The sequence below is a fragment of the Phoca vitulina genome, unplaced genomic scaffold, assembly GCF_004348235.1.
Source record: "Phoca vitulina isolate PV1807 unplaced genomic scaffold, GSC_HSeal_1.0 scaffold1, whole genome shotgun sequence".
In the NCBI taxonomy this organism is placed as follows: domain Eukaryota; kingdom Metazoa; phylum Chordata; class Mammalia; order Carnivora; family Phocidae; genus Phoca; species Phoca vitulina.
Genome location: NW_022589704.1, coordinates 7956943 through 7978858, shown reverse-complemented (window position 1 = coordinate 7978858; position 21916 = coordinate 7956943). Strand labels below are relative to the sequence as shown.

Below are 21916 nucleotides of genomic sequence, written 5' to 3'. Positions count from 1 at the left end.
GATCAAACATGGCAGACCCTAGCTATGCAGATAGCTCATGGTAGAAGAAGTGGTTCAATAGGTGGTAATAGGCATGAAGCTTTCTCTACCAGAGGCATCCTTCAGCATGTTCAGCGTGCAGTGGTAGGGTTGTCACCTCAATCTAGCAAGTGGGTTAAGACAGTACCTCTTGCATATTGACACGAGGGATTTCTAAATTATATTACATATATGTTACCCTCAACTACCTATCCAGTTATTTTAATAAGCATTTTGAATACTAACCATATGCCCATATACCAGGCAGCATGCTAGGAGATTGTAATGAATGGAGAACCTGTGGGCTAGATCTGGCTTACAAACTTGTGTTTTGTGTGACCTGTGCAGCATTTAAAAGTTTTGACTAAGTAACCTATTAAAAAAAGAGAGAGAGAGAGACTTCTGGCTTCTCTTGACTAAACAAAACATCTGGCAACACTGGGCCACATTCTTAAATGACTTCAGTCAGAGCTGAGTACAGGCAACCCTCTGTAGATGGAACTTGTGTTCTGCAATTTGCTACTGCCCCCCCAATGGTACCCTCTCACTTGCTGGGTTTGGGTTTTTTTGGATAGTTTCTTAGTGAATTCAATCTAAAAGCACAAGGCAAAACAGCACTTCTATGCAAAACTTACGCTGTCGTCAAGTCATTTCTACTACAACTAATGTATGAATCATAGGTAATGTCAAGCTGCTTCATACACTTCTCATGCTGTCAGATATTAAAGCAAGAAGCAAGGACTTCTAGTTCAGACAAGATGGCATAGACTCGTTTCTCCTTGCTCTTTCCTATTAGTACAACTATAAACCCTGGAAAATAACAGGAAGCAACCATAAGAGAATTCTGAAGGGTGAAGAGAGGAAGGCAAGTTAGTTAGGGACTCCTCTCTATTCCCCCAGAGGTAGTAGATGGCTGGGAAATGCCAGTAAGGAGGATCCTGCCACAGCAGGTATGTGGTCCAGGAAACCTTTTTCCTCATGGGTCTGAGACACTGCTTTCCCACCCAGAGACACTGGGCAGTCAGGTAGCACCAGGGTCCTACCACAACTAAAAACCTTAAATGGGAAGTTTCTTTGTCCCTGTATGGACATGGATCTGTTTCTAATCCATACTAGAGAGACCAGGTGGCCAGCCTTGAGAAGGTTCCTTTCACCCCCTCAGGCAGTACCGGCAGAGACCAGCTGGAGCCCCAGTGGTTCCGTGTCAACCAAATATCAAAATACTACTGCACAGTCTCTCCAAGTGAAATTGTCACTGGAACTAGAGCCCACAAAAGTAGTTCAGGACCTCTGTGCTAAAACAAGATAGGGTGACCTGCCTACTAAAAGAAAAGATTTTAGTAAGACCTTGAATCTCTAACATAATAGACAAAAGGTCCAGGATACAATAGAAAATCATTCATTTTACCAAGAACCAGGACATCATCACTTGAGTGAGGAGAGACAACTAACTGATGCCAACACCAAGATGTTGCAGTTATCTGACAGTGATTTTAAATCAGCCATCATAAATATGCTTCAACAAGCAATTAAAAATTCTCTCAAAACAAATGAGAAAACAGAAAATCTCAGCAAAGAAATAGAAGTTATAAAAAAAGAACCAAGTGGAAATTATAGAACTAAAAAAATACGATAACAGAAATAAAATACTTGCCGGAGGGTCTCAGTAGTAGAGGTGACTCAGCATAGAATTAGTTAACTTGAGAACAGATCAGTAGAATTTGCCCAATCTGAACAGAGAGAAAATAGACTAGAAAAAGTGAACAGAACTTCAGGAAGTGTGGGGCAATAAAATAGATTCAGCATTCAGATAATTGGAGTCCTAGAAGGAGACGATCATCAAGAGAGTGGGGCTTATAGATTGTGCTGATTGGGAACAGGTTAAAAATATCTTAGAGATTTTGAGGTCGGAGCAATGATTATATAACACAAATGTGTAATGGTGTCCATCTTCCATCTGCATCATTGTAATTCTCTTCTGATGGACTCCATAGCTTGTGTTTGAGGTTGGAAAATAGCAGTGGATGAACTGTCCCAGAACTGAGGATTTTTTAGGGTGGGTGCAGTGGAAGGGCAAGAGAGGTGAAGCATTTGATGACAGAGGCGAGAGGACTAGAGGTGATGGAACACGATGTCCTTCTGAAGTAGGAAAGGATTCAGGCCTAAGAAGTAGCAAACAGACACAGAGAGCAGGCTGGGATCAAGGCGCTAGTAGTCTTGATGTGGTGAAGAAGCCATGGAGCGGGGCACAGGAGAGTAAGGGAGCTGGACGACAGGTGAGTCTGAGATGATCAGGATTGGACCTGAGGATGCTAGTGGTGGCCATGAGGATGAGTTGCCAAAACGGAATGGAATGCCACCGGCGTCGAAGAGGTACAGGGACTGTAAGGGCAAGATAGTGGCTGAGTCATTCACTTGGAAATGTAAGCCAGTTACTAGTTACTAGTTACTCTGCAGTAAACTAGGAGGTCCATGGATGACAGTGACAAGAAGGGGACAGCCTGAACCATAGAAGGTTGCAGACATCTGCACAAGGCTGGAAGAGTAAATGGTCTGGATGTGACAGCACAGGAAAACACAGACGCCTCCTTCAGGGGCTGTGTGTGGAGAAGGAGCAGCCTCTGTCCAAAGGGCCTGGGACAGACAAGCACATGTGAGGACAGGGTCAAGGATTCCTGACAGAGGGCACAGCAGCTTGTTCAAAACAGAATGGTGTTTTCCAAGGAGGAAGGAGGGATCAGAAGAACGTAGAGCCTATCATGGGTCTGAGATTTGCTGAGAGGACAGGTGTCCCTGGGGCAGAGGAGAGGCACGCTGACTGGTTGGAGGTTCTCAGTAGACAGGCTGAAGCCCCACATGGAGTCAGAGACACGAACAGGAGCGGCAGCCAGCTCACCAGCAGTCTGAACCTTTGCTCAGGGATCAACGTGCAATGCTGACAAGTAATTCCAGTGAAGGTGTCAAAGTGCAGACTGTCTGCAGTGGGAAAGGGAAACAGTTCAGGAAGAAGAACTTCCCAGGGTGGGTGAGGGGATTCACTTTCTTCAAGAATGCTTCTCTCTTGGTGGAAATAGTACGTCCTTGTAGTGGTGTGGTGGCCTGAGTCTTTGGTGAAATGAGAGAGTGGATTTAATGTTGGAAAGAAGGAAGGTGAAAAGGTTTCCAGCCTTTTTGTTTTTGTTTTTTTTAGAGAGGGAGAGAAAGAGAGTGAGTGGCGGTGGGGGGGTGGGAGGAGGGAAGGAGAGAATCTTAGGCAGGCTCCGCACCCGGTGTAAAGCCCCACATGGGGCTCAGTCTCAACCCCGAGATCGTGACCTGAGCTGAAATCAAGAGTCGGATCCCCAGCCAACAGAGTCACCCAGGCACCCCGGTTTCCAGCTTTTAAAGACATAATAAAGACCAATTCCTTATTTATATTTAATAACATTTTTTAAAAAGCAACTGTTGTGTTGTTCATGTGAGAAAAATGTAATGCAGAGCAAATACTTGGAACCATACTTCCCTGCCGGAGTCTTACCTATGTCCTTAAGACATAGATCTTGGTTATAAAAGCACTTTCATCTAGTTGATCCATGTATTGCATGGTTTTCCTTGGATAGATATGCTCACTGGATACTAAGTTGTTGCAACTTAAATTTGCATTACTTAGGGGGGCACGTGGGTGGCTCAGTCGGTTGAGCATCTGCCTTTGGCTCAGGTCATGATCCCAGGCTGCTGGGATCGAGCCCCACATCGCGCCCGGCATTGGGCTCTCTGCTCGGTGGGGAGCATGCTTCTCCCTCTCCCTCTGCCTGCCACTACCCTGCTTGTGCTCTCTCTCTCTCTGTCAAATAAATAAATAAAATCTTTAAAAAATATATACACATTAGGGGCGCCTGGGTGGCTCAGTCGTTAAGCGTCTGCCTTCAGCTCAGGTCATGATCCCAGGGTCCTGGGATCGAGCCCCGCATCGGGCTGCCTGCTCTGCGGGAAGCCTGCTTCTCCCTCTCCCACTCCCTCTGCTTGTGTTCCCTCTCTTGCTGTGTCACTCTCTCTCAAATAAATAAATAAAATCTTTAAAAAAAGAACAAAATGCATTACTTAGTCATAGAGCATCACTGAGAGGCACTTCATCTGGACCTAGAAAAACTGCTGGGCCCAGATAGTTGACCTAATAGTATCTTGTTGACTTCTCCTGTTATCCAGTCCTATAGGTAAATAACATTTGACTATATCTTTGGTGTTTTCAGGTGGTTTACATCTTGGAGAAAAAACATTCCCGGGCAGCAACTGGCCTTCTCAAACTCTTGGCTGATAAGAACAGTGAACTGTTTAGGAAATATGCCTTGTTTTCTCCCTCGGACCACCGAGTGCCTAGAATATATGTGCCTCTCAAGGACTGTCCCCAGGACTTTGTGACCCGGCCTAAAGATTATACCAACACACTGTTCATCTGCCGCATCGTGGACTGGAAGGAGGACAGCAATTTTGCTCTGGGGTAGGTGATCTTTGGCAGGAAAAACCACAGAGTCCAGACAGAACTTATTTTAGGTGGCCTTTTGGTAAACTCTTTTGTGTATTTTAATCATCATTTCTTTATTAAAACATGGGTACTTGGCATATTTGGGTCCTGGTTTTCAGAAATTGTTCTTAACTACCACTTTGACTGGTCACCTGTAGAATTCCTTGAATTGCCAGAAAAAAAAAAAATCACCTTTTTTTGTTTGTTTTTAGTTTGGGGCCTAAAACATAAGCACATTGTGAATCTCTCCTTATTTCCCATTATGTCCTAACCCCTGTTTGTACTTGTGAACTGCGAAGGATTTATTGTATCAAACAATCAGACTCCTCCTTTCAGATGCTGGTGTTAAAATATGCAAAATTCCAGGCACTTCAGGGGACTCCAGTCTCTCATGCTTTAAAATATAAATATGAAGCCGCACGGTGGGGATGGCTGGGTGGTGGAGATAAACAGGTCAGTGGTCCTGGGGCCCCCTCGCAGACCTGTTTCGTGTCTTCCTTCAGCTGTTGTCGCAAAAAGACAAAAAGCAGGTCTTGGACCTGGAGGAGGAGGATTTGTGGCCAGAGCTGCTGGATAGTGGCAGGATTGAGATTTGTGTCTGACTGATGCCAGCCAGACTGTCCTGGATAAATTCTCTGCTATGCCCGTTCCCATCCAGCAGTGGAACAACAGTGTCTGCTTTCAGGTCACCCACGTGTTCTCCAACATCAAGATGGGTGTCCACTTTGTGTCTTTCAAACACTGGGGCCAGGACACACAGTTCTGGGCTGGTCACTGTGGAGCTCGTGTGACCAATTCCAGTGTGGTCGTGCGGGCACAGCTGTCTTAGTCAAGGGCTGTCCCTGCAAAACAACCTGACCGGTGCCTTCCAGGTCCAGGGACCATTAGCCAGGACTTCTCATTAACCCAAGGGCAAGTACCTCCCTGGCATCCTGGGTGCTCCAGGATCCATTCGAGGGTCGTGCTGGGCCCCCTCTTCAGGTTCTGGAAATTACTAGAAGAGAGTTCTTTCTTCAGAGCTACACACTGCTATGGGCAGTCCTTCCCCTGATGATGAGCACAGAGGAATGCTGGTGTTAGAGAGGGCTCTTTGTCCTCCCCCCGGAGACCCTCTGATTCAGCCCCAGTCCCCTTTGCCCTGTCTCCTCTCCTTTCTGCTTTCAGGGGCTTTATCAGTCCCTTTAGAGAAGGCCTCTCATCTCAAGTAAAATCTCTTCCTTATGGCTGGGAAAATTCCAGCCACCTTGGGTGGCAAACTTACCCTCCCGCAGCTTCAAGGCTGGGACCAGGTCTTGCAGGTGAAAGTCGGTCAGCTCAAAAAATGTTTGGAGATCTTCAAAGACCCCCGTGATTGCATGGTGTATTGTATGATGTATAAAATTTTTTATTTTGAAATTTTCCGTGAACATTGAGAGAATAATATATCAGCAACAACTATCTGCCAATCATATGTAATAAATTTATTATTTTGCAAAAAAAATAAATATGAAAGTATATTTTAATGATGTGCTTTTTTGGTATTGATCTTTCATAGGTTTTACTTATGACGTTAAAAATTAAATTACCTGACTATAAGTAGGAAAGGGTACCATATTTTTATGGAAGGTGTCAGAAACCAGTTTAACTTAAATATAGGTTATGTAGTCACAGAGCATCATGGATAGCCAATCCATTTTGATCTGAAGAAACTGCTGGACCCAGCTGTTGGATCAAAAGCTGTATCTGTTTTCTTCTTACAGTTGTATTCATTTTGAAAGAAAGGCAATAGTAAGTTTTAGCTGTATTTTTAGCCCTTTAAGATGGTGTCTGGTTTATGCATCACACAAAATGAAAATAAAGGTATACAAGCTAGAAAAGTTTATTCTGACGCTTTTAAGCCAGTTTGGTGACTTGCTTGCTGGTCATCTGACATGTACAGGATGGGCCCTTATGGGAATGTCCTGTGGTTATGAGTACCAACACTGAATGGATGGCCACCATGTATTGCTTTTATCGGGTTTGTTCTGTACTTAGCCTCTTATGCCCTAACAAAGTAAGCTAAATCAAATCTGTGTGTTAAACCTCATGCCATTTAAGAAACGCTGTCCCGTGGCACTTTTTCAGTGATGTGAAGATCAGTGTGATTTATATGATCTCAGAGCCGCTCAGGAACAATTCTACTTTCTTTTTTGCTCTCAAGTGAAGTGATTGCAATATCATCATTTTTAAGCCTAACTCGTTATCCAAAAGTGACGTCAACCCCTTGAGTCCTACATAGTCCTTCTCTGAGGCTTGCCAGTTTCTCACCATCAGCTCCAAAGGCCTGATAATGGCTGTGCCACCTGGCCCCTGTTGATTGTGCCTGCCACACTCTGCTTGGCAGTGAAAAGGGAAGACTTTCACATCAAAGCAGGAAATCCAGCCTTGTCTTTTATCTGCCTTTCTGTCTTATCCCATTGTGTATACTTGATTGGACTACTTCCTTAGTCGTCAAGTTGTAAGGGTGTAGTCAAGAAATCTTCATGATGTGAGTTTCTCTTATTGCTGGAATGGTCTTAAAGGTTCCTTTTTCACAGCTGAGCCATTACTTCATCAAGAACTCTTTTCCTTGTGGGTAAATTACAACAATAGTTGAAAAAGGAGTCAAGCCTTTGAAGTAGCAAGGACATTTGTAAGAGAGAACATTTTAAAATAATGGCCATATATTAATCATGTCCTTCTCAAAATAAAAGTATTTGAAGATTCTTATACTTGCATGGAAACACAACTAAGTTTTTCTCTACCTTCTTAGTATAGAGACAGCAAAAGTTGTCATTTATGGAAATATGCCTTTTAAGATCTTAGTGAAGAAGAGAAAATTTATCTGAAGAAAGAAAGAAAATATGGCAGGCTCTCCTGATGAAGTTCTCGGATGGCGTCTCTCTCCTGAGGGGTGCAGGCTGCAGCTGCTGAGCCTGTTGGGGGTCGCCTTGCCGTTTTGTTCTGGCTATCAGTTACTGATCTTTAGGCACTGAGGTCACTGTTTCCCAGTCAGAACATGCTGTGCTAAGACTGCCTGGGCTTCCTCTCTCATCTTGCCAGGTTTGGACCAGGAGTGTAAAGGTGGTGCTTGCTGTGGGTGTTTGTGGTCAACTTCCCCAGAAACTCTGCCCAAAAGCTGAGGTTGGTAACCCAAAAGTGACTTCCTTCTGAATTTTTTTCCCTGCCCCTACACTCTGCTCTTAAAAAGTTTTGAACTTCTTCTGTCTTTGTCATTGCTACTAATTATTCAAGCCCAAGGTCATTTACTTCTTCTGCAGATAAATACAGTTCATGAGACAGGCATTGATCAGCTATGTTTAAGTCACTCTGCTATATTATGTGAGAAATACAAAGGTAAACAAGGTATGGTTTCTTTATTCAAAGAAATTATAGCCTAACACAGAAGGATTTGTACTTAAATGTCACAGGATTAATTTGATTCTAAGAAATGGAATCCTGTTTGAGCTAATTTAAATAAAAGTGGAAATTAATGTAAGAAACTGGTGGTTCTCCTAAACCTGAGGGCAGGAAATGGAGGCAGGCCTCATGAGGATCTCAAAACTAACAAGGTGGCAAAAGAATCACAGCTTCTCTCTTGACAATCCTGACAAGTCCAGCCACCTACCTGGTATCTTTTCTGCACATGAGCTGTATTATTCTGCATCACTCTACACAGTAGCCGCCTGCCTGCTCAAAAGTGTACGTGGCCCCCAAATGGCACTGCCTGTCCTCTGCAGGTCACATACTGAAGTCTAGATCACGATACAGAATTTCTAGGGTAGAAAATCTTATTGGTCTAGCTTGAGACAGTTATTTGCCCTGATGAGTAGTTTTAACCAGAGGTGATGGTCCAAGGTCCTGTGCCCACTGCCCAGTCAGCAGGAACTGTGGGACTTGAGTCTCTGGGAACGAGTGTGGATAAAGCAGACAGACCGAATGGCCTGTCTCTTTAGCTCTAGCTGTAGTATGAAGCAGAATGTTGTAAGTTCTTCCATAGGAATAAAGTAGTTTTGTGGAAGTTTACCGGACATGGGTGAAGGGAGAAATCTAGGATTGTTTCTGGGAAAACGGAAGCCTCTTTGCTGAAAGATCACTCAGACGGAGTCCAGAGTGAACGGGAGGGGACAGGACTGAAAGCAAGCAGTCGTAACAGGCTATTGTATTAGCACAGAGGAGATCTGGAGAACCCGAAGTAAATGAATTGCAGTGAAGGAAGCAAAAGGAATGAAAAGATTCAGAGAGGCTGAGGAAGGTGAATTCTCCCAGAGGTGATGACCAATTAGAAATGGGGCATGAACGAGAAGGATAGAACCTCAGGAACCAGGTCTCTGACTTGAGTGTTGGGGAGACGACAGTGGCATTTCATCCCGATGCACTGCGAGCGGCCTCAGCTCCTACCTTTCCCTTCTCTCATCGCTTGCCGTTTCCCAAGCTGACTGTGTGTGTTCGTAGTTCCAGACGTTTGCACACTACACTTGCTTTCCCAGCAGTGGATTTCTCTTCTCCCTGCTGTTTGTTTAGTGAAATACTCAACTTTTAAACTTAACTCCTTTGTCCACTTGAAAAATGTTCCCTGAGTCCTCCCTCCCGGGTGCTCCCATAGTTTGTAATACTACCATCATCGTAGCTCTGGCCTCTTTGTATTGTAATTGCGTGTGCAAGTCATCTACTTGGCCATGAGTTCCTTTAGGACAAGGATACTCAGTGTCCCCTTCCATGTAAGCATTGCTTCTCTGGCAGCCCTAGTGGAACTTTGGTGCTTCCCCCTAAGGGGAGACCAAAGACTGTTACAGTACTGGAGACCTTTGGGTGTTAGAAAGTTATTTTTCATCTTGTTCTTCGAGCTGTCATGAAAGATCTCAATTCAGCCCTGGTTACCTCTGTACGTCGTATCTGCCACATTTGCATGAATCTTAGTCCTGTAATACTAACAAAAACCTAAAGGTAAGCTGTTCTCAGTGAACCCTTGCTGGCTTTTAGGGATCACTGCTGATTGTTATACATCACAACATATTTAGTACTTTTCCTATTTGGTACGAGACTCTTGTCCAGGATACTTAAAAAGCCACATTGGTTTCCTCGCTGGAATGATTTGTAATTATGTAATCAGATTTACAGTTTTAAGAGCTTCCCAATCCTCTTAAATCATCTTTCCCTTTAGAAACTCTTACGGTGAAATTCATGCCTATATTTTCTCAGACCTTTGTGAAATCTGCTATCCTAAAGTCCAGAGTTTATAGTCACAGCCTTCCCTTCCAGGCGGTCATGAACATGGAGATATCGTGGTCACTTTCTCCTGGATTTGTCATGGTTTCTTCTTGAATATGGAAGGATAAATCTTGAAGAGAATGGAAAAGTTTTATAGGGACTCTTGTAATGACCATGATAGTGTGTCTTGGCAACACTTTAGACTAACTGAAGATATATAACGTGATCTGACCTAGAGCAAATAGACATATTTATATTATTTGCTCTAGCAAACTTTGGTAGCTTTAAGGGATGGGGAGGAGGAAAAATAAATAGGTCAGTGCAGGTATAGCAGGATTGAGAAATTTTGGGTTGAACATGGGGTTGTCTAGGCTTAATGGGAGGCTGTTGAAATGAGGAATAGAGAAGGGGTCACAGTACTGCTCATTTTAATGAGAGCAAAGGACAGCAGCTTCCACTGGAGAAAGGTGACTGGGTGAGATGAAGGGATTGTGGTGAAGGAGGGAAGTGGTTGGTCGGGGGGGGGGGGGGGGGGCGTTGTCCGTTCTGGTACCTTCATGTCCCAGCTTTGACCCGTCAGGTGCCAGTTATGAGACAATTAGAAATATTTATTGACTGTTGGGAGCAAATATGATACTTTTACTATTCCATTCAGTTTTGATAGATACTGAATTTCTTAGGAGGTAGTTACGAATTGGGGAGGTGGTCATTAAATTATATTAACTTGTATCTGGTAGGAGAATGAGATGGTAACTAGGATGGTAAAAAAAAACAGACAGGAGGAATTAGTTTTATTGAGGCATAGCCTACAAGATTAGTAAATTGAAAAATAGCTCTATCCAATCTTTCCCTCTGTGCAGAAGGAATACTTCACCTTATCAAGAGTGTGTTCCTTATCTGAAGACTCTTCTGAAGAAGAGGCTGAGTTATATAATCCTCTGAACTTGAAACTTAGACTTTATAAGTCCTTTTCAGAGAGTATGGCTTTAGCTGGCTGTTTGACAAAAAGCAAATCAGGCTGAGGAGGGGGCTCTTTTTTTGTGTGACTGTTGGGCTCCACCTGGTGGCCTCTAAGGATCAGCTTTGGGAAAAGCTAGGTCTTCAACACTGAGAGCATTCTGGTCAAAGCAGAGCAAAAGTAAAAGGGATGGAGGAGAATGGTCCTCAGCCAGGCTTTGGTTATCAAACTGTTCTTTCCCTTGAGCTTTGGGCAATCATGAACACTTCCTCCGTGGTTGTCAGCTTCATCCACAATTTCTCGTGCATCTTCTTGAAAATGCTATTTCAAAGTATGAGAGACCCGAGCTACCATCAGCCTTCTCTTATACTCCTTAAACGCTTTCGTCCTCCTCTTTCCCCCTTCACATCAACATTTGGTTCTTCTGTCTCAATCTTCAAGGCCTTCCCTAAAATCATGCAGTATTGTTGAGCCTTTTTTCTTTTCCACATTCTGCTGTTTTCATTGATCTGCCCACTTTTCCTAACATCCCCATTCCTTACATGCTGCTTCCTGCTTTGTCATGATAATGAGGCAGAAAAAGGGAAAATAATGTGTTCTCCCCTCCTCATTATAGAAAATAATATATAACACATACAGCCAAAGGCATGTTGTATTTGCCACACTTCTTCTTTACTGTGTGTTGTTAACACAACTTCTGGGCTCCAGGTGCAGTTGATGATGGATTGTCCTCCACTTGCAGGTTCTCAAGGATCTGATACCATTGTACCTGTTTGCATGCAGTTTCCAGCATGAACCAATATGCGTGAGAGCATTTGTTTGAGTGATAATCACTACAAGAATGTATGTCTGTCCTCCTGTGGATGGCCTAGTTTTAAGGCTAAAACTTTATAACAATATGTGGTGGAGACAGGAGGATGGATGGTTTCAAACACTAATTTTGACTGTTAAGTGTTCCTATTTTCTCTGAGGCAAAGAGGCCAATTTGAGGGACTCTTTTGCTTAATTTCTTGTATCTGTAGCTGGTCCCTTCCCCTCAATAAGTGACCCGGACCTAATGCTTATTTATATAAAATATTTACACACACACACAAACACACCCTACCTATTAACTACAGGAAGTTAGGAATGTTGTTTCGGCATTGTCCCCATTGCTTCTACAGTAGGACCCAGTTGTAATGTCATTGATTGTGAATGGGAACCGTATTTGTGGAGGAATTCTGGTGAGTGAGAAATATTGAGGAGGTAATCATTATAAATTACTCTAATGAAGAAAGCTCTCTATCTCAAAACTATTATCAAAATTTGGAAAAATTTTTAATTTTTTGAAATACGTACATATTATATATTTACCATTAAAATTATTTAAAACATGTACCACTGAAAGTAAAAAACTTCTAAAATTTCACCCCCAGAAATAATCACTATTAAGGGTTTGGTGTATATTTGTCTAAAATACTGGTTTTTAAATATTTGTTAACATTCATTGCAAATATGTTTCACAGATAAAAGTATATATGTAACACTTATGTAATTTTTGAATACTGATATTAAAACCAACCCATGAACTCACCACCCAGATTAAGAAATATACCACAGTATTAAAAAAAAAAAAAAAAGAAAAAGAAATATACCACAGTATTGTTGAAGCACCCTGTGGTCCTCTCTGTCCTAACCGCTAGTTTTTTCCCCAAGAAGTAACCACTTTCTCAAACATGCTAATCAAAATATGCTCTTCTTTATACTTTACCCATATTTATTATCCCTAAAAGTATTAGTTTTGCTTGTTTCTCAACCTTACAAAAAATACCATGCTACATATATTCTTCTGTGACTTGCTTTTTTCATTTAACGTTAATAAATATATTTCATTCATTTTAATTCATAACATTTCCATCTCTTGAAATACACCACAATTTATTTATCTATCAATGGATATTTGGGTTGAACTAAAGTTTTGCTATTAGAATTAATGCTCCTATGATCATTCCAGTGCTTACTAACTAAAGTTTCTCTAGACTCTACTTAAGAGTAAAATTAATGCATCACACATATGTGCATGTTAAACTTTACAACTTTATAGCCAAACCATTTTGCAAAGTGGCCGTGCCTGTTTTTAGTTCTCCCAGTAGTATGTAGGAGTGTCTGTTGCTTCACATTCTTATCAACACTGGATATAGTTAGACTCTTGCATTTTTGCCATTCAAGTGGGTGTAAAATGGTATCTTGTGATGTTAATTTATATTTTCCCAATTACTAATGAGATTGCATCTTTTCATATATTTATGGTCATTATGTTTTCTGGAAAATGTCTTCGTATCTTTTACATTTTTTTCACGGTTAAGTTTTTGTTTAGATAAATTTTCAGAAATTGCAAAACGATACAGAGAGTTCCTATATACCTTTAGCCAGCTTCTCCTTATGTTAACATCTTACATTACCATAGAATATTTATGAAAACCAAGAAATTAATCTTGGTATGATACTATTAAATAAAAGTATAGAACTTATTCAAATCTTACAAGTTTTTCCACTAACATCCTTTTTCTATTTGAGAAACTGGTCCAGAGTCCTACACTGCAGTTAGCTGTCTCGTTGCTGCAGCTGTTCCAGTTTGTGACAATTTGTCAGCCTTGTCTTTCATGACCTTGACACTTTCGAGGAGTACTGGTCAGTGATTTTGTAGAATGTTTCTCAGCTTGGGTTTGTCTAACATTTTCTCATGATTAGACTGAGATTAGGCATCATTGGGAAGGATACCACAGAGGCAATGTGCGTCATATCAGGGAGTACATGATGTCACTGTGTATTACTAGTGATGTTAACTTTGACCACTTGGCTAAGGAAGTACCTGCCAGAATTCCTAACTTAACTGTTTTCCCCTTGTAATTATTAGATTTGGGGGAAGGTTTTTTTGAGGTTATCCAATTATTCTGTTTCTACTTAAACTTTCACCCCCTCATTTTAGCATTCATTTTTTTATTGGGCTGTTACTTGATTTTTTGGAGTTAAAACAGTGTTCTAGGAAGTAATCGTTTTAGCAGTTACTGGTAGGGAAAATATCTTCTTTGCAGTTTATGACTTGTTTTTTCATGTTATTAATGTTAACTTCTAAAGAATAGGCATTTTAAGTTGCATTTTCTAACTTTTTGATACGTGCGTATAGAATTACAATTAACTTTTGTATATTAATCCTGTATCCAGCCATCTTGCTAAATCCCCTTATTAATTTTAATACTTTGGACATAGTTTCCTTTGAATTTTCCATGTGGGTAGTCATATCATTGGTAAGTAATGACAAGTTTGTTTCTTCCATTCTAATCCCTATAACTTTTATTTCTTTTTCTTATCTTCCTAAACTGGCAACTCACAATTGAAGAGAAGATATTTTCCACACTAATAAGTGATGAAAGTTCAATTTTGAATGAAAGCAATAGTAGGAGGCCTTTTTTTCCCCCTGATATTTTTGAAATGCTAATACTAATAATTTTGCTAATGCGGCAGCTAGTTTTTAAAAGACTCTAGATACCTAAATACACGTCTTTGGGTTTTATTTGTTTGTTTTTACTATCTTCCAATTTTCTTAGTTTTCCTTTGGAGTTTCAAGGAGGAATTGTATGTCCTTTTTCCAGGCTCAAAAGCATCAATTCATTTATTCATTTATTCACTAAACCATTATGTTTTGGGCACCTAAGATGAACAAGTGTCAGTGTAAGATACAAAATTATGTTTATTCTCTTTAGGATGATCCTCTTCATCTGTTGGTAGAGAAGAAGAGATGTACCTAACGCACTATGACACAGCTAGAAAGTGGCATGGGCCAGAAAGTGATAGCACTGAGGAGAGAGATCTACTCTGGAGGACAGGGTAGCTTCCTGGCCTTGCTACTATAGTCCATGAAGGTGAAATGAACGTGGTATATGTTTTGTGGGCCTACTTCAATATGGAAGCCATAAAGGGAGTACCTTTAAGATAGAAATATATTGCTTAGGGAAGGACCTACTTATAATATTTTTATGCTCTAGAACCAATAGTACCTTGTCAATATGTAGTGAATACCTACAAGATACATGATGTGAGCAGTCCTGAGATTTTAGTTTTTGTTTTTTTTTTTTTAAAGATTTTATTTTATTTATTTGACAGAGAGAGACACAGCGAGAGAGGGAATACAAGCAGGGGGAATGGGAGAGGGAGAAGCAGGCTTCCCGCGGAGCAGGGAGCCCGATGCGGGGCTCGATCCCAGGACCCTGGGATCATGACCTGAGCCGAAGGCAGACGCTTAACGACTGAGCCACCCAGGCGCCTGAGATTTTAGTTTTGATAATAAGAGTGTTACATTTTTTATTGCAGAGTGAAGGACAGGAAAGAGAAGTTTGCTTCTCATGGAAGATATTTTAAAGTACTTTATATTAGTTAGGATGCTTTTAGCACCAAGTGATGGAAAACCCTGACCCAAAGTGATTTAAATAGTAAGGGAACATACTATTTTACATAAGTGGGAATCCAGAGGTTGTGCAGGCTACAGGGCTCAGTGACTTGAGGACGTTGGCCCTTTGCTGTCTTCAGTGATCTAGTAGTAGATTCTCTATGGTAGTGAAGACGGCTGCCAGTATGGTCAGACTACATGCCTTCTTGATCACATCAAGCAAGGAAGGGGAAAAGCCTGTCTACCAGCCATGATACTGATCACAGTCTCCAGGGGAACCATTCCCTGATTTTATTAGAATAATGAAGATCTGCCTCTGGAGTTGAAAATGAAATGAGTCCCCCATATGAAAAAGATTAGGCTTCTGTTAGAAAGGATGAAGAGGGGGAATAAATGTAGGGTGGGCAACCAGTACAGGGCATCACAGGTTTTTATTAGATTATAGTAAATGTTTCTATATTTTTAAATTAAAAAATATTACAATATTAAAGGAAGTTTAGAAAATGAGAAAAAAATCACTCATAATAATTAACACCATTTTTTAGCTGTTCCCCTTCAATCTTTTCATAAATGTTTTTACATAGTTAAATTATACCTTTGAACATTTCATTTTTTTGTTTTATGTCATTTTTATGTTGCTACATTTTCAAAATTATTTTTCTAAAGTGCATAATAAACAATTGAACAAAAATGCCACAATTTAGTTTATCATTTACCTGCTATTGAAATCTAGCTTACTTCTTTCACTTCTTTGATTCAGTTTTTTAAAAATAAACTTTATTTTTAGAACAGTGTTAGATTTATAGGAAAATTATTAAGATAGTACAGAGATTTCTTATATACCCCTGGACCTAGTTTCCCCTATCATTAACATATTAGTATGGTACATTTGTTACAATTAATGAACTTTAATGTTATTAACTTTAATGTTTAATGAATTTTAAACATTATTAACTGAGGTCCATACTTTTATTCAGAAATCCTTTATTTTTAAAAATCGAATGTCCTTTTTCTGTTCCAGGATACCTATACATTTAGTTGTTGTCATGTCTCTTTAGGATGTCTTGGTTATGAGCTTCAAAGTTATTTTTGAAGGACATATTTTAATGCAGAGTAGGCTGAAGTGTGGTTTTTAAGAGAATCAGCCAGACATTTTGATGCAACATTGAATCATAGTTGTCCAAAAGCAGCTGTTACCATCTTTTAAGACAATGGCGAGAAGACAGAAACTTAGAAAGCTATAATATTAGAACTATAATGTATGAAAGAGGAAGTTACTTTCAGTATTCATTTTAAGTAAAACTTACACCAAAATTAAAAAATGAAAGCAAACCCTTGTGTAAGACAAACAGACAGCGTATGAGTCTGTCCCCTAGTAGGTTGTGCTTTTGTTTAGATCCCAGGGTATTCTGGTTTTTAAGGTAATGGCAGAATTTACGAGTAAATAGCATAAGAGTCTTTCTGGGACATCTAAAGCCCAAAATGCATGAGCTCTTTCAGCATGCTGACCTGTTAGATTTTTGTCTCCTGCAGGCTGTCCGGGCTCTGCTGCTCTCAATTATATCTCCAATGAAAACCTATAATAAATTTATTTAAATAAGGTACTTGAGAAATGTTCTCTGGAACTTAGTAAAATAAATGTTAATTACTACTAATAGAAACTTGGAGTCATTGATGACATTGGAAGTCATAACCAAAATATAATTTTGTCTTTATGAGCCATATTGTAATTTTAGTAAACAAATCAAGATTCTTTGGATTTAGAATATAGCCTAGTGAAAATTTTTGCCAGAACAAAAAGCACCAATAAAATAAAAGAAATTTTTTCGTTAAATTTCAGTAAAGGTCCAATGCTGGTATGACTTGTTCAGACAATTAATATTAGATCCATCTTCAACTGCTTACTTTTGTCATCCTTCCTTTTTGCCTTCCCTCCCCCACAGAGGTGGAATCAGTACTCAGCACTAGTCGTCTTTTTTGGAGAAATTTCTCCATCTCCGGTAGGCCATAGTTCTTCATCTAGTAGTTTTTCAGAGAAAGGTTTATGAAAACTATATTCCTTGAGTTCTTGCACTTAGAAATCTTCATCTTCAAAATCCAGTAATGTCCCTAGACTATTGTTTCAGTGATGTTTTTCTGTATTAGATTTCCTGAGACATGGCATATATGCCCTTTCTATGTGTAAAATTTCTTTTATTTCAGGAAAGTTGTCTTAATATCTTCCAAATGTTTTCTATTCCACGTATCTAGTTCCTTCCTTCAGGAATACCAGTTATGCTAATGTTGGATCTCTTTCATCTGCCTTTCATATCTGTCTGTTTTCTCTATAATCTCTTAAAAATTCTTTGTACCTTTCAATTTAATTTTTCTCAACTTCTGTCAAGCTATATCTTGATGAACCTTATTTTTTTAGAGTCAGTTTTTCATTAGTTACCTCCTGTATGACCTTCATTTTTGTAGTGGATTTATTTTTTTCTACTTATTTCCTAGGTCTGAAGCACTAGTTTTTATTTCCTTTTGTGAAATTAATGTTTTTATTATGCACCTGCATCTTTACTTTGAGTTCTTCCCTTATAGCGGTGATATATTCTTATGAATATCTTTGGTCAAGATAGTAATTTCTGTGGCCACATACTTACAGAGTATGTTTTATCCTTCTGTAATTTCTTTTCCTTCTTCCTTTTAACATACAGTATTTTCTTGTTTAATAGAATGCCTGGGATGTCGCCTTCCCATGTTTAAATAATGAGGTCTTCCCAGATTTTAGTATTCTATCTTAAAAGTTGGATATTATAAAATGCCTTTTGTTCAAATGTTTAGGCCCTTTTCTACTTCAGGCATAAGAGAATCATTTTTGGCCACTCTAATGTCACCAGGTAAGAATAGGGTAGCCACTGTTTTAAGTCTACCTCACAAAGACTGGTATCATGCTATCACCACATAGAAGAATATGTTTCTTTTCATGCTGGTTTCATTCTCTAAAACCTCTATATGATCTACATCATTGTTTATACTTCTCCCAGAAACTGTGTATGCTGTCTGATTTATATATATAATTAAGTATTTTATGTGATTTTTAAATACTGTAGGGTACAATCATATGAAATTGTGTTTTACAGGTAAAAAATGGTCACATATATTGGCAATTTCATGTCTCAACATAATCTACGATTAATGTCTCTATATTATTACTTACCATTCTTGAATCTTCTACTTCTGAGTCATCCCTCAGCTGGCTTGAATTGCAAATATGTTTTTTTCAGGAAATGGGTAGTATACTTTGTGCCTTGATTTATATCAGTTGGGATTCTTGGAGTCTTAGCTTCCAATTCAGAAGAATCATGACTTATATCTCCAGAGATATTAAAATCTCTCAGTTGTAGAGGTGAGTAATTATTGTGAGTGGGTCTTAAATACGATATTGAAAGGCCCAACTCCTCCCTTGCATTCTTGGTTCCCAGACCATGTGCTTGGCTTTAGGATACTAAGAGCAACTTTGTATCCTAGAGGATAGCCCTTCAACCTCATAAGGTGTTGCCTCCCAATTTAGTTCATTAGTACAGTTACACCATTCTAATCAGTGAATTCAGTGGGTTTTGCTACTTCTATAAGATGAAATCCTCAATTACAGTGTTGAGTAATATAACATAATAGCTTAAAAGATAATTTGCTAAATCTATGGATTGTGTTTCTATAAGCAAGGAGGGTGGAGCAAATGAAGGTAACAAACCCAAACCCAGAATTAATGTTTCTTTTAATGGAGAGAAATAACTGCCCTCTGCATCATAGAAGAGCTCAGCAAACTCAATCTGGTATCAGGTAATTGGTGGGTCCTCCTGCTATGGTTCTGAATCAGAGGCTCAAAGCTGGTTGCTACTCCTGGCAAACTGGCATCCTGCAGGTGTGGTACACAGGTCATTATTAGTGAGAGGAAGTTCGCGCCATGGAGCTAATTTCCTGCTACCTTGTACTTTATTCTTATTCCCAGTGAGCAAGCGCTGCAGTGGTTGGGGAGGGAGGTTGGTTGACATTCTCCCGACAGATCATCCTACCTCCACAGTGGAAGTCTTTTGCTGAGCATTCTCACGGAACACAAATAGTCATACTCTGGGCTCACTTCAGTAGGCCCATTTCATGCACATGTCTCTTCCCCAGATGTTCTTGTCATCAGTACTCCAATCTTTCTTCTTTTAGGTCCCTATCCATCTGGCTAAACTTGTAGCAACTGCCCATCAGGCCATGTTTCTTCAGCCGAAGTAGACCATGGATATATTGCTTGAAGTTCTGCTTTCAGGGAGGAAGTTTCTGCTCTACTATCTTTTCAGAGACCACCCCTTAGAATGGATATAACCCTATATAGTCCACTTATGATTCATGACAGTGAAAGGTCAGTTGGAACTAGGCATCCAGGGTCCTCAGACCTTTCTGCATCCTCCTATATAATAGTGTGTGTGTGTGTGTGTGTGTGTGTGTGTGTGTGTGTGTGTAGAGAAAGAGAGTCTGGTTCCCTGAGTCTTATTTTTCATGATTAGTACCCCAACTTTTCACATAAGAGATTTAGTGAGACCCTGAATTCAATGATGTGATGATTTATTGCCCTTTAAATTTTATTCCCCCCCGAGCTTATTCTGGCAGCTGCAAGAGAGTCAAAATACGTGTTTGATGCATATAGGAAGTCCCTCAGTTTTCAGTTTAGCCTGGAATCAGGAATTTAGAGGCTGAGCATGTAATTCTTTTTTTTCCATCCCTTTTTCGGATTCACCAGGCCTCTCACTTTCTGTGAGCTCTTTGATACCTTTTCAATAAATTCCTTTTCCAACCAGTTAGTTTCTTGTGCTTGCAACCAAGAACCCAGACAGTTAAAGACATAAGTATTAGGAGATGAATGTAGGAAACAGAACCTCAGGAAGCTATGAGGATAATAGATGGGTTGGAAGTAACTCAGGTCCCATTTATTTCCAAAATGTCCTTTAGACTTCAGAGGCAGTAACAACAGGTTCCTTAAATCCTCAGTGGAAACTTCATCCCAGTGAACACAGGTAATAATGTAGTCATTTCAAAAATTAATGATCATTTTGAAAATTAATGAGACTTGAGTCTTTAAACTGTCTAGACTTTTTTTTTTTTTTTTTAAAGTAAGCTCTGCACCCAACATGGGGCTTAAACTCACAACCCTGAAATCAAGAGTTGCATCCCCTACCAGCTGAGCCGGCCAGGAGCCCCCTGTGTATAGCTTCTTGATTGCAAATAAAAGAAACTAACTCTGGTTAGAAAAGGAGTTTATCAGAAGGATATTGAAGGGCTCCCAGAAACAGTAAGAGTCTTGAATGTTTAAAAGTTGTAGGCGAGAACCAAGGCAGATCTGGAGAAGCAAGGACAAGAAATCCAGTCCTCATCTTTTATCAGGATTAGTTTGGCCACAAGGCCAAGGGCTTGTACACTGCTCTTACAGATCAGCATTGCCACTGGACCCTGCTGCCACCACTGCCATCACTAGAAGCCACTCTAGCTGCCACGAATGAATCCTGAGTGCCTCTTTGTGTAGCATTCTCTCCATGGTCCGAGTCATGAGTTGAGGCGAGTCTAAGTCATGTACAGCGTGCTGGCTGCTGGTTTTCATAGAGTGAGAGGAGTGTTCTATAAACGCCTGGCATTATGTAGGAGGCTAGTCACTTCTGTAATGGAAGTTGTAGTCCTTTGGCCCACTGACATGCAATGTAGAAGTCTTCTGTTTTCATATGCCCAGTGGGGCCCTCCGCGGGGTCTGCTTCTGGGTGGAAGCGGGCAAAGCCTGTGACTCTGCAGCTAGACACTTCAACACGCTCATCCCCTGGTGCTTGCCCCACACCGGAAACCGGCACAACCACTGGGCCGGCCTCTACAGACAGCTGGAGTGGGATGGCTTCTTCAGCACCACCGTCACCGGCCCTGAGCCCGTGGGCAAGCAGGGCCACGTCCTGCTCCCTGAGCAGCACCCGTTGTGAGTGTGCGGGAGTGTGCCCGCTCCCAGGGCTTCCCGGACCCCTACCGGCTGTTTGGCAACATCCTAGATAAGCACCGACAGGTGGGGAATGCTGTGCCGCCGCCCCTGGCCAAAGCCATTGGCTTGGAGATCAAGCGCTGTATGTTAGCCAAAGCTCGAGAGAGTGCCTCAGTTAAAATCAAAGAGGAGGAAACTACTAAAGACTCGTTTTGCCCTCCCGTCGCCCTTGTTTCTGGCACCAGGGATCCCCAACATGCACTGCTGTTATATTTTTAACACGTCAATCTGTCAGTTCAGATGTGTCATTCGCGGTGTTTGTGGCCTTGGCTGACATAAAGCTGCTCTGTGAGGTTTGCTTATCAACTAATGACTTTGTGCATTCTGGATTTTAAAAGTTTTTTATTATGTGTTATATCAAATCTACCACCGTATGAGTGGAAATTAAGACTTTATGTAGTTTTTATATGTTATAATATTTCTTCAAATAAATCTCTCCTATAAAAAAAAAAAGAAACTAACTCTTAGTTAGTTTTTTAGTTGCTTTATGGCGTTCACCAATCCCATGTTTAATAGAATTGGTGAGAGTTAACACCCTTGTCTTCCTCCTGGTCTGGAGAAAAGCACTTGGTGTTTCACCATTAAGTTTTGGTATTAGCTGTAGGGTTTTCCTGGGTGCCACTAATCAAGCTGAGGGTTCCCTGTTCATTACTCATTTGTTGAGAGTTTTGATCATGAATGGATGTTGAATTTGTCCAATGGTTTTCTGCATCTGTCGAAATGATTCAATGTTTTTCTCATCGTTCGCTAATCCAATGGATTATA

The 21916-nt window shown here is 40.5% G+C and overlaps 1 protein-coding gene across 3 annotated transcripts in view; it reads left to right on the top strand.

Annotated features, from left to right (window-relative positions):
• Nucleotides 1-21916, top strand: part of DIS3L2 (DIS3 like 3'-5' exoribonuclease 2) — a 346894-nt gene that overhangs the window by 151109 nt on the left and 173869 nt on the right. For all 3 annotated transcript variants that reach the window (XM_032399177.1, XM_032399039.1, XM_032399109.1), the window contains one exon: nucleotides 4248-4495. In XM_032399177.1, coding sequence (XP_032255068.1) covers nucleotides 4248-4495 — 248 coding nt within the window. The remainder of the gene's footprint in view (nucleotides 1-4247; nucleotides 4496-21916) is intronic.